At 40.9% G+C, this 11,350-nt stretch overlaps 1 protein-coding gene across 3 annotated transcripts in view; it reads right to left on the bottom strand.

The window, feature by feature from the left end:
- Nucleotides 1-202: 202 nt before the first annotated feature.
- The window catches only part of inppl1a (inositol polyphosphate phosphatase-like 1a), a 28,231-nt gene continuing 17,083 nt past the window's right edge, over nucleotides 203-11,350 (bottom strand). For 2 of the 3 annotated variants that reach the window (XM_034700723.1, XM_034700722.1), the window contains 20 exons: nucleotides 9,702-9,852; nucleotides 9,258-9,364; nucleotides 8,716-8,818; nucleotides 8,405-8,601; nucleotides 8,149-8,266; nucleotides 7,619-7,715; nucleotides 7,392-7,530; nucleotides 7,198-7,297; nucleotides 6,981-7,069; nucleotides 6,777-6,858; nucleotides 6,548-6,637; nucleotides 5,984-6,097; nucleotides 5,483-5,659; nucleotides 5,221-5,376; nucleotides 4,032-4,116; nucleotides 3,452-3,538; nucleotides 3,207-3,357; nucleotides 2,583-2,972; nucleotides 2,287-2,420; nucleotides 203-2,176 (listed from right to left, as the gene is read on the bottom strand). In XM_034700723.1, coding sequence (XP_034556614.1) covers nucleotides 2,074-2,176; nucleotides 2,287-2,420; nucleotides 2,583-2,972; nucleotides 3,207-3,357; nucleotides 3,452-3,538; nucleotides 4,032-4,116; nucleotides 5,221-5,376; nucleotides 5,483-5,659; nucleotides 5,984-6,097; nucleotides 6,548-6,637; nucleotides 6,777-6,858; nucleotides 6,981-7,069; nucleotides 7,198-7,297; nucleotides 7,392-7,530; nucleotides 7,619-7,715; nucleotides 8,149-8,266; nucleotides 8,405-8,601; nucleotides 8,716-8,818; nucleotides 9,258-9,364; nucleotides 9,702-9,852 — 2,670 coding nt within the window. In that variant the 3' untranslated portion in view covers nucleotides 203-2,073. Of the gene's footprint in view, nucleotides 2,177-2,286; nucleotides 2,421-2,582; nucleotides 3,358-3,451; nucleotides 3,539-4,031; nucleotides 4,117-5,220; nucleotides 5,377-5,482; nucleotides 5,660-5,983; nucleotides 6,098-6,547; nucleotides 6,638-6,776; nucleotides 6,859-6,980; nucleotides 7,070-7,197; nucleotides 7,298-7,391; nucleotides 7,531-7,618; nucleotides 7,716-8,148; nucleotides 8,267-8,404; nucleotides 8,602-8,715; nucleotides 8,819-9,257; nucleotides 9,365-9,701; nucleotides 9,853-11,350 lie in introns of all 3 variants that reach the window. The other variant, XM_034700721.1, reaches the window with a different exon arrangement.

Raw genomic sequence — 11,350 nt, 5'->3', positions numbered from 1 at the left:
TTTCAGCCTGTTTTCATCAAAACTGAAGTTCAAGCTTTTGATATCAAGGTGGAAATAAAAGTGTAGGAACTGTCACTTATCAAAATGTTACCTTACACTTTCACTTCCCTGTATTGAGGCAGCGGCTCACAGATCCTAACTGTCTCATCCTCAGCTTTCCCTGCAGGTAATAGAGCAAAATCAAATGAATACATATATAAGATAAGGAAGGATGTTACATTTTAATTGAAAAAATAACATGGTTGAACAACATACATTAACTTAACATGACCAAAAGAGATTACATGGGGAGACAAGAAAAACAGGAGTGTGTTAGAGCAAACAAAAAGTCTCTTTTTCATTCATGCACACATATATTAACTTTCTCTCTCTTTCTCTCTCTCTCATACACTCAAACACAAACACACACATGCATACACACACAAACAACTGAGAACACTGAGAAGGCCAAAAAAACTCTAGATGTAACACATCTAAATGGCGGAGCCCCAACCTCTACACTATGGTTGTTGGCTGTTGAAAGATGAGATGCATTATACAAAATATAACACAACAGGCAAGTTAAATAAGAGAAAATATGGCAAACTGTTCCAGAAATTAATGAAAAATGAAACCTTTAGAATAGTTTCATCACTCCTAATGAGTCCAAACGATAGTCCTAGTGCTAACGATGCAACAGCACATTTATTTAGAGTTCTACTTTTCAGGCCTAGTCCGAATTTATAAAAAAGTCAATGGACTGGCTGATCAGTTAAGTCTCACAGGCAGAAAGGAGGCAGGATTAGAGTAAAAAAAATGAAGGCAGTGTGATTTCAGAGTACGAGTCCTTTGACTTGATCGTGTTGTGTTTCTGAAAGTTTCCAGTTAGTGTGTCTACTGTCTGTGTTTGTGGAGTTGCAACACCTCCTGCTGGTTAAACCAGTGAACAACAACAGCCCTTGAATGATCTGTATCCTGACATTTCTGGTTCAAATTTTTTGTGAGGGGTGACATCTTCCACTATGTCAAGTCTCCAGTAATGCAACAAAAAAGTGTAAAAAAAAAAAAAAAAAAAAAAAAAGAAACACAGTAAGACGTGAAATGTTTTGGTTTCTCCAGTATGATGACAATAGGCATTAGCATGTCTGTTGGCTATGTTCCCTGAACACAGCTCCATTTACAGACTTTACAATGAAATTATTAAAAGATGTGACCCATCAAAACTGGGTCTTATAATGTTCAAAATAAGATGTATTCTCCTGTTACATGAAAGTCTATGTCCTCACAGAAAAATGCTGAAATGAGGTGAGATATTCAAACATTAGCTGGACTGGTTTGGTTGGTTTGCTCTAAATTCCCTTTATCATTGAAAACAAACAAACATAAATCTATAAATACATGCAGAGACATTTGACACAGAATGTGGCACTGTTTAGACATTAGTGGCCGAAACATCATCACAAAGGTACAAAACTTAGAAATTAAAGTTGAGTTATTTATCACAGAAACAATGGTGCAGCTATGCCAGAGCTGAGTGTGAACATCACTCGAGTGCTCTCAAATAATTCCCAAAGAGAATTATTTTTTGAGGAAAACCTGAAAACATAGATACTGAATGTGTGTTTTCAGGGCTCTGGTTATCTTGAACAATGTCACACCTCAGTCACACCTCAGTCACAAGGAGAGAAAAACAAGCTTTACCTTCAAGCTGCAGGTCAGGTTGTGATGGTACAGTACGCACATAACACGACATTAAGGCCTCAGCTGCTCTACACACGAGTTGTACATTAACATTATCTCAACCTGCATCTTGTCACTAGGTTTATAGCTGAAGGTTATGTAGTGATGCTTGATGGACTGAAATGATTATCATTAAATAAGGCCGCCTATTTTACAACGACAACACACATACAGTACATGTGAAAAAAAGGATGGTGATTCAACAAGTGTTTCTTTAAGTACAAACAGAGTGCAAATTCTCTTTTAGAAGGCACAGTCTGGCATCAAAAGGCACGTTCCAGCTCAGTTGTCCTCTTGTGACCTGGTGTGGTAACAGGACTGGTTCTGACCAGTCCTAGACCAGTTTGAAAGAGTTTATTTCGGTTGCTGCTGTTGCTGTCTGAGGCTCTCCAGCAGGATTCGCTTGTGGGCGGGGTCAAGCACCCCTGCCTCCTCCAGGTCCTCCTCCGTGATGTCACTGTAAACACAACACAGACTTATTCCTATAACAATATTGCTGATAAACATGTGACAGTCCTATAAATGATGGGACTAATTGCAGAAATGGAACATGTTGAGATTGTGTACCTGAGGAACTCCAGGTCATCCCATCCGTTGTGTAGAAGACCCTGCTCATACCGCTCCAGTCCCAGTCTCTGCAGCCACTCCCCTACAGAGGAGTCCCCTACAGACAAAGATGAGCTGCTGCTGCCCCAAAGTGCCTGCAGAAAGGAAATAAAACACATGATCAACTTCAACATGCAGAGAAAGATCTCTACAAGAAACTACCCATAATATATCTTGAAAGTCTCCAGTTGCTGCCAGAACATTTAGAATCAATAACATATCAGTACTAATAAATGTAAATGAACTTGACTGCTCACCTCCTCTGGCATGTCCTCTGCAATGCTCTCTGGGATGGGATTTCTTGGTGGGAAGGTGCGGCAGGCATCCAGACCTAAACCCATTGGTTGCCCTCGAAGAGGAGGCGGTGCAGATGGTGCACGTGGAGGTTGCCCAGAAAATTCACTCTCACTCAATGTCTTTGCCATCTGAAGCACGGAACAAGACTGGTCGTCCAATGCTCCTCCACCACCTCCACCACCTCCTCCACCTCCACCACCTCCTCCACCTCCTCCACCTCCTCGTCTGAAACCCTCTCCCAGGGCCAGAGGGGTGGCAGGACTAGCTGCTGGGATCCTGACTTCAGCTAGGTCTGGGTAAAGAGGGCGAGGTTTGGCAAAGGGGGCTTCCGCAACCATCTCGAGTGCTCCCTTGGGTAGAGGAGGAGGGGGGAAGTCAGGAGGGGGTCGATTCAGAGTTGTCCCAACGGTTGTTCCGACACCAACCCCCTGCACCCCTGCTACACAGGCACCTCCATCGTCCTCCGAGGAGCCTTCCTCACTTATGGAGCGCACCGTGTGCCCAGTCATGGGCCTGCGTGACCCTGATGCCCCAAAGGGGGGCTTGGTTCGAGCAATAACAGAGGGGGGAAGGGGTTTAGCTACCTGAGGGTTTGCAGAGGTAGGAGACGGGAGAAGCTCAGCTGAAAGAGCCGCTGCTGATTGGTTCGGGACACCCTCAAGGATGTAGTAGGCAGGATTATTGTAGCTGTTCTTACAGACAGATGAATCTCCATCAGGTGCATCTTGTTTAGGCCTTCATAATAAACAGAAACAACAAGTGTGTGAGGCTTACAATCATATGAATCAGGGATTTAACTAATTGAGTAAAAACTTGACTTAGCATGTACCTTGCAGCCGTTTCCTCCTTGCTGCATCTCTCTCCCTCCTCGCTGACCTTTCCAAGCTCTCCAAGCTGTTTTCGAACCACGGATGGCCTGTATTGATTACACATTATAACAGCATGAATCTCTGTGGTGCAAGGTGCAGGATATCTTTCAGTTTGGGAAAAATGGAGAGCATCTATAAACTACATCAAAGCTCCCAAGATCTACTTAGACTGAAAAAGGCAAGACTTTAACCACAATGTGTTTGAGTTCAGACCAATAGAGTTTGAAAGCTTTCATCTTGTCAGTGCAATCTAAAAAACAGAGGAAGCTAAAGTCCTTAAAAAGTATTTATGTTTGATGCAGCAGCCATTTAAAAGTAGAATATATCAGATGTTGCAGTGTTTTTTTTATTTGAACAAAGTGCCTGTTTTTTAGTTTTAAAGATATCCTGTCTACTGTAAATTAGTATATATTACAGGGCAGGTAAACACAAATCTACATTTCCTCTAAAGAATGTGTGCAAATTTAGGTGTAAGAGTCATATTTATAAATTTTTCAAGAGAGTTAAAAAAAAGTGTAGAAAAAAGGAGAGTGTACTTACTTGACATATTCATGTCCCACTCTGGATACCAAAGTGGATTTCCCTTTAGGTCCACCTGTGTCGTCCTTGTCCACACTGATCCACTCTGAATAGAAGAATACAATTGTTTAAATTGAAACCACAGAAAAGGACAAAAAAATATTAAAAACAAAGGACAGGGCTTACGCCAGAGAGCCTAGAGACAGAAGTCTGAGTAAATTTTTCTAATCCAAATGAAAACTTTAAAGAGTTGGTTTCTTGGGATGAACAAAAACATGCTGGAATCAAGCAACTGCTGCTGGCGTTGTTTTAACATACAACAACTAGTTTAGGAAATGTATTAAACCACAAATGCTGAACAAAGAAAGACTATTTTTCTCTACTTATATGAGAATTATATTCCCAATTTTGAGGAAAATTAATTAGATATAATATATTGCTTCTTTATTTTTTAAAAGACAATTGACTGGAGGAGCTGGTGGCCTAGCGGTCTAAGCGTCCCATGTATGGAGGCTATAATCCTCGTCCAAAGAGGTTGCCAGTTCGATTCCCGGCCAGTTGACCATTTGCTGCATGTCTTCCCCCACTCTCTACTCCCCACACTTCCTGTCTCTCTTAAGCTGTCCTATCAATAAAGGTGAAAAGGCCAAGAAAAATATCTTAAAAAAAAAAAAAAAAAAGACAATTGACTGTTGGATTTTGCTTAGAAAGAAAGATTAAAGTTTACAGTTTTGTAATAAATGAAACTACTTTATAATTGCTGTTATTCTGGTTTCAAGCATTCTGTTATTCAGAACCAGTAAAATATTTTTAAGCTAACTAATGCAAAAAATAATTCTATTCAAGTTAATCTTATTTAGATTTCACTTTTTGGGGGGCTCTGGTTTGGCCTTGAGGTTTACCTTGCACACTTCATATACAGTAATTTCAATCTGAGGCCTGTTGCTCCCTGTCATTCCCCATTCTCCCTCCTAGTTTCCTTCTCTTTCCACTATCCTCTCCTTTCTGAATAAAGACCTAAAAGCCCCAGAATAATAGTTTCTCTTTTTGCAATAATGACTTACATCAAAACACCACATATGTACAACATCAGTGAATTATTTTAAAAGAAATGGTGTCTGTATTACTCTCCTTGTCAGATTCCCTGTTTTAATGCAAAATACAGAAGGGTACTATAATCACGTGTTCAACTATACAGTTAAGGTATTACCGTAGAGTCTCTCCCTGGTTCCCATCCTTTCAGATGGGACTCTGACCCTCATGGACCCTCTGATATTTCCAGTTTCCTCCCCTCGGTGGGAGAGGTAGGTGTGGAACTGCTGTGCTGTGCTGCCAATCATAGACTTTAGAGCCAACACACACTCTCCTAACAGTGACAAACACACACAGACAGTTGTTTGTCAGACAGAATAAATGAAAGAAAGACAAGCATTGACACACCACACTACACTGCATCAATGTTCTCTTTATACCGTAGGACTCGTATCCATCCAGTGATTTCACAGTTAGCAGCAGATGTTGGTCCTGAAGGTATTCAATCTCAGAGAGAAGAGGTTTTAGCGTTGTTAGCTGCTTGTTGGACCAGCCCACACGCAGGAAGTTGACGTTGTCGCTGCTCTGACTGTCGTTCTCGTAACTCTTCTTAAACTCTAAAGATGAGAGAGATAGACAGAGACACAGAGAGATGCAGGGCAGGGTGGGTGGGGGAGGGGACAAAGGGAACAAGGCAGGAGGGGAAAGAGAGGAGGGAGATGTTTCTAATGCATTTCATTCAAAGGAACACGGCGGGGATGCAGCACAGGTAAAACATGGATTTTAGCTTAAAGGTATACTGACTGCCTGAGGACAGGAAGGGGATGGGAGAAAGATACAAAAAGAAGAAAATGAAACTTTTTTTATTATATCCACTACATCCATTCCATCCACCCGGTCTGCTGTAGCTCCCGGTGGATTTTGGTGGATATTTCTCTCACCTTCCAGACACGTGGAGTAAAACTCGATGAAGAATTTGGTTCTGCTCGCCGTCTTCACGATGGCCTCGATGCTCTCAAACTCAATGTAGGCTTGCTCTGATGATTTTGGAAGACCTGTACAGAAACAGGGGTCCAGGGGTATCGAAGGAGGTGGGACAACAAGAAGGACAGGAAGAAGAGAAACATCTGAGTGGGCAACGCAGAACAATAATTGACTGTAAATGTGACATTTTGCTCAGCGGAATCAAAACTGAGCAAGAAACACACCACAGACCATGAATGTGTCAACTAAGTGCAAATGAAGATTCAGTGTGAATAACAGGCTGCTGTTTGTTTCATGTCTTATTTCTGGTCACTCAAGTCTTCACAAACTGTTCAGATTAAAGCAGGAAAAACAGATCATCCTCAGCTCCTTAAAAAGAGCACAGTGTTCTCCTTCTTTAGAAAGTTAGTCTTTATGGCTTTGGCATTAAAAATAGCAGAAATAAAGATAGACAGACAGATAGATAGAATCAAGAGAGGACATTTGTATTTTCTGAGGGAGTAAAGTCAACCTGAAAGTACCTTTCTTGGAGACAAACTGGGATGTTACTCCAACCTCGAAGGTGGCGAACACAGGGGAATGATCACTAGTCACAATATCGTCTGTACAGCCTGACAAAACAGAAGAAGTAAAACTTCAGTTCCCTTGTAGATCAATCACGTTAATGTCTGGGTGATAAATGTGATAGGTGAAACTAGTAATAGAGATCATTCTTGTGAGGATTTGAAGCTTGTTGATTGAAGGTCTCACCATAGGAGTTGCAGACAATGTGTGTTTCTGGATATGACTTCCACAGGGTCCTGTCACACCAGGACGGAACATTAGTCCTCATCTGGGACAAACAGCAAAACAGGAAATACAGTGTTAATAAGAACAACTCCCAAAGGAGGAAGTGGGTGAGTAGACAGCTGGGTGTAGAACTATCTGTGAAGGTGTTTAAGTTCAAAAGCGTACCCCCGTAGCCTTCTGCTTCTGCCAGACATATGTGTCCCTTGAGCCTCGTTCGTAACGGTAGGTGGGTGGGAATGAGATCTCCTCCTCCGCTGAAAACAAGTCGACACACACACACACACACATGTTTTTGAGTAAAAGTGTAAAATGTGTGATACCAACAAATCTCATGTTGAGCTGTTGTTAGTTCTCCATCATTTTTCTTTCTTCTTCTACTAACCAAAGCGTAAAAAGACTTTGTTCTTCTCCCGCTCCAGGTTGAGCTGGTCCACTTTCAGCAGGGGATCAAACTCCTTCCTGTTTATGTAGTTTAAAATTTCCTATACACACAAAAAATGGACCAACCACAAAGTAAGGTGTCTGCTGCATTTCACCTCTCTATAAATGTCTTTAAGTTTGCATAATAATCCATACCTGGATGTCCATATCTAGCCTGTAGTTGAGATCTCCCAGCCAGAAGAGATGTGTGAAGCGCAGCGAGATGTCAAAGGAGCTCAGCTGTTTGTCTCCAAGCGACAGCAGGCGTAAGATGTCTAGGTAATTCTGGTTCCTCCTGCAGGAGGCAGAGGTCACATGTAACATGTAAGAAACTGATGTCTTAAACAATCATAGCAATGTTTGTGTAAGACTGTGGCGAGTACCGGGCGATCTTCTCATTCCCTGACGTTAAGTGACAATTCACAAAGCCAAAGGACGTCCCGTTGAACATGAAGGACACACCAACTGCTCCTTTGTTTCCTAGGAAAACAACAAAACATATACACAAACAAACAAAGACAACCAACATGTGTATGTTAATTTCTCTTTTTTGTTACTTTAAAAATGAGCTCATATCCCTTAGTTATGCACACCCAAGGGTATATGGAGATGCTGGATGTGGCTAAGATATACAATAATAATGTGCTCTAGATAAGATTCTATGAGTCAGGATGGTGTAAAACCCTCTAAATCTCATGACAAGCTTCTGCCTTATTATGATGTATATAAATTAGTACATATCTGACTACATATGTACCAATACAACTATATTAACTCATGTTGTCCGTCATTTATTCACAGGGAATACATTTTAAGTAACTGGCTAATGATTAGCAGTATTTCTTCCAAAAGAATCATTGTGCTATAATGAGGAGGTGAGATAATAAGAGGACTGAAGGAATACTGATGTTACCCAGTGTGTTTGCGATGCCCGTTTTGACACTGGACATCCCCACGTGGCTGATCCGGTTCTCATGTTCAGGCTTCACCAACACAGCTATTTTTATGTTCCACAGAGTTTGCACCGCGATCTAAGACCAATAAGAACAACACACAATGACAAACCTACTGTCAGCACTTGCAGATATTACAGATCTGTCTTTCATCACCTTCAGCATACATTTGTGATTTTACATGTAGCCATTACACGTTGTGTGTGCTCTTCTCACCGGTTTATAATCTAGCTCTGTCTGCTCTTTCAACATGGCACGCAGAGACTCCACCCACTCCCGATCACACACTGAGTTTTCTTGGCTTCCAAACACGTAAAGGTCATGAGGGATGGTGACCGTCATCTCGTCTAGAGTCTTCCCGAGGCCGCGGCACAACACCCAGGAAGCCACAGACTTAGGAGGAGGCACTGAGCCTGAGAACAACAGGCATGTATTACTTCTCAATGCATAGAAAGATATGATAAGGCAGTGTGTAATGCAATATATGTTTGAAAAAAAACAAACAAATCTAAATGTGTGTGTCTCACCCATATTCCAGGTGCCAATGAAGATAGAGATCATGTCTGGCTCGTCCTGGTTGGAATGTTTGTTCTTCATCAGTTGTAAGAGTTGGCAAAATGCCTCCCGTTTCTGAAACACACACAAACGGGAACACATGGGTGAGTGGAAGCTGCCACTAAAGAGCACTTTGAGAGCAAAATATCAGCACTCTATGAATTAATAACAAGAAGTTGTTTTGGTGATTTCTTTTAAACAGCACACTTCGTGATCGTCTGGATCATATTTGAGAGTTAGGAATCACATGGAATGAAGAGTTTTTCTGGAAACTGAATTCATTGACATTTGTGTATTGGTTTGTGCCAAGAATCTTGGCCTTCTATCTGATTATGACTAAACAAATAGAGGTCAAAAGGAGAGTACTTCCTCTTCATGGTGAATAGGAATGTTTGTACCTCTGTAACATTTGCATATGACAGTTTTTACATTAAAACCTATGCTTCCCACATCTCCAAATGAATGTATGAGTCAGTGTGTGAATGTGAGACTGTGTGAGAGAGTGTGTGCAGACCTTGGCACTAGCAAAGATGAAGTCTTTCCTCTGGCTCTTGTCCTTCTCCTTCTCAAAAACAATGCCCAGTTTATTCTGCACCCGCTGAGACTTGATCAGCTGACGGACTGAGAAAGACAAAATAGACAGAGACGGGAGGCAGAGGGTCAGAGATAAGGAGAGAGAGAGAGAGGCAGGGAAAGGGAAGCAAGGTCAAGGAGCTGTTGCTTGGGCTAAAGACAGATTTTCATCTTGTATTTGTTTGGTCTCTTGCTCTGGTAACTTTGGCCATGATGCAAAACTGAAAAGAAGTCAAGCTACAACATTAACCATCAGGTGAAGAGGGGTGGTGCCACTCCACATAGAAGAATGCTTTAATGTTTTATAACTGTGGCTGCCGTCTATAAGGTGATCTATTAGAGATTACAGGCGATGTTTTACATCCAGTGTTTATGTTTTCCTCACTTTTATCGTGTGTGAACGTTGTCCAGTCCTCTTGGCTGTCCTTCACCTTCTTCATCACTACCAGTCGTCCTCCCTCCACATCCACAGACAGAGTGTACTTCTGACTCTTCCCGATTTTTGTCAGCTCTGCCAAGTAAACATCCAGTTTCACCTGGTGGGAATCAGAGGAGATGAACACGCTCAGAGGCTGCTGGCAGTTTATTCAGAAAAGGGTATGTGCATGCAGGATGCTCTACTTTCGTACCACCAGAGGGCTCCAAAGTCAAAGTATTAGACTTTCCAGCAGCATTTCTCTTTTAACTTTCACATGAAAACAGAAATTTGTGACACTATCAGTCAGTGAAGCAGCCAGCAAGATAAGAAAGCAGCTATGATATTGATTATCAAACAGAAATATTACCATGAGTCTCTCAGTTGCTGACAGCTTCTTTTTACATTTCTGTTCATCACAGCTGACAAATATTTTTCAAAGAAAAATGGAAACAGGAAGACAGACCCCATTGAGGTATCACCAAGTATGACTCAAAGTCAGACTAGATATGATTCTTGTTGTCAGTGGGTGAATCAGGTACCACATCTGAGATGTATTTCTTTCTATCAACATCACTTCTGTTTCTGTGTAACAGGAAACTGCAGAGCTTTCACACAGCATACAGACTTTGCTGACACCTAACGTCTTCTTCTTTCTTTTCTGACTAACTACTTCCCTGTTTGTTCCCTGGAATTATGAGCCTTTTCGTTGTCTTCATTTCATTTCCTCCCATCCTTTGAAACAGTTTAATTTCCATGTCTGTTTGTTATCCTGTCAGTTACCTTTCAAACTAAAATAATCACAACAGAAAATATTAAGTATGTATTCATACATTTCAGGGTTTAAGTTACAACAACATCCATACCTTCCATGCTTATCGTGTGTGGATATTTAACCTACAGTGATGATCACCTATCATACTCAGACAGAGCTGCTGATGGTGTAACAGGATGTGCATTTCAAGCATTCCTCAGGTCTCACATCCAGAGTGTGTCACTATCTACTGTGTTAAATTACTATCTGTCCGTTCAGTTATGCAGTCTGTCTTCTGACAAACTTAAACTCAAAGATATCAGGTTACCCTCCAAACAAACTACAATTAACATATTAAAATGATATTTCCTCTATCTTTGTATTCTTAAAAAAAACTTGTAACAGATATTGTGGCCATCACTTTGAATTTTTGGGCTGCAAGTCAAATCCTTATGGACCTTTTTTCTACATCAATTGTGCACTGATTTTATAACAACATGACCATGTAAAGAAGTCAAACAGGAGTGTTCTTAAATAAATAAAGTTGATGAAGAAAACTTGTAATCATAATCCTTAATTTTTAATTCCTTCGAGCATAGATCTCTGTTTGCTCAGCTGAGATGCTCTGCTTCATGTGCGACAGAATGTTGCACAGTGCTGGACATGTGAAATGATTGCATTATTTCAAAATCACCCAAAGCATTATTTTCTACATTTTATGTTGTGTCAAAAAAGCTTTTGTTTTGTCAAATATTGTCATACGTTTCCAAAAATAATACTGCACCTGTCAACTGTTAAATATCTGAAAGCTCTTAATGTAAGTTTGAAGATATTGATTGCAAAGGGTTTTCTTAAAAGGATGAGC

This window comes from Notolabrus celidotus, chromosome 14 (assembly GCF_009762535.1).
Source record: "Notolabrus celidotus isolate fNotCel1 chromosome 14, fNotCel1.pri, whole genome shotgun sequence".
Taxonomy (NCBI): Eukaryota; Metazoa; Chordata; class Actinopteri; order Labriformes; family Labridae; genus Notolabrus; species Notolabrus celidotus.
Note: the sequence above shows the minus strand (reverse complement) of the source record. Positions and strands in the feature narration are given on the sequence as shown.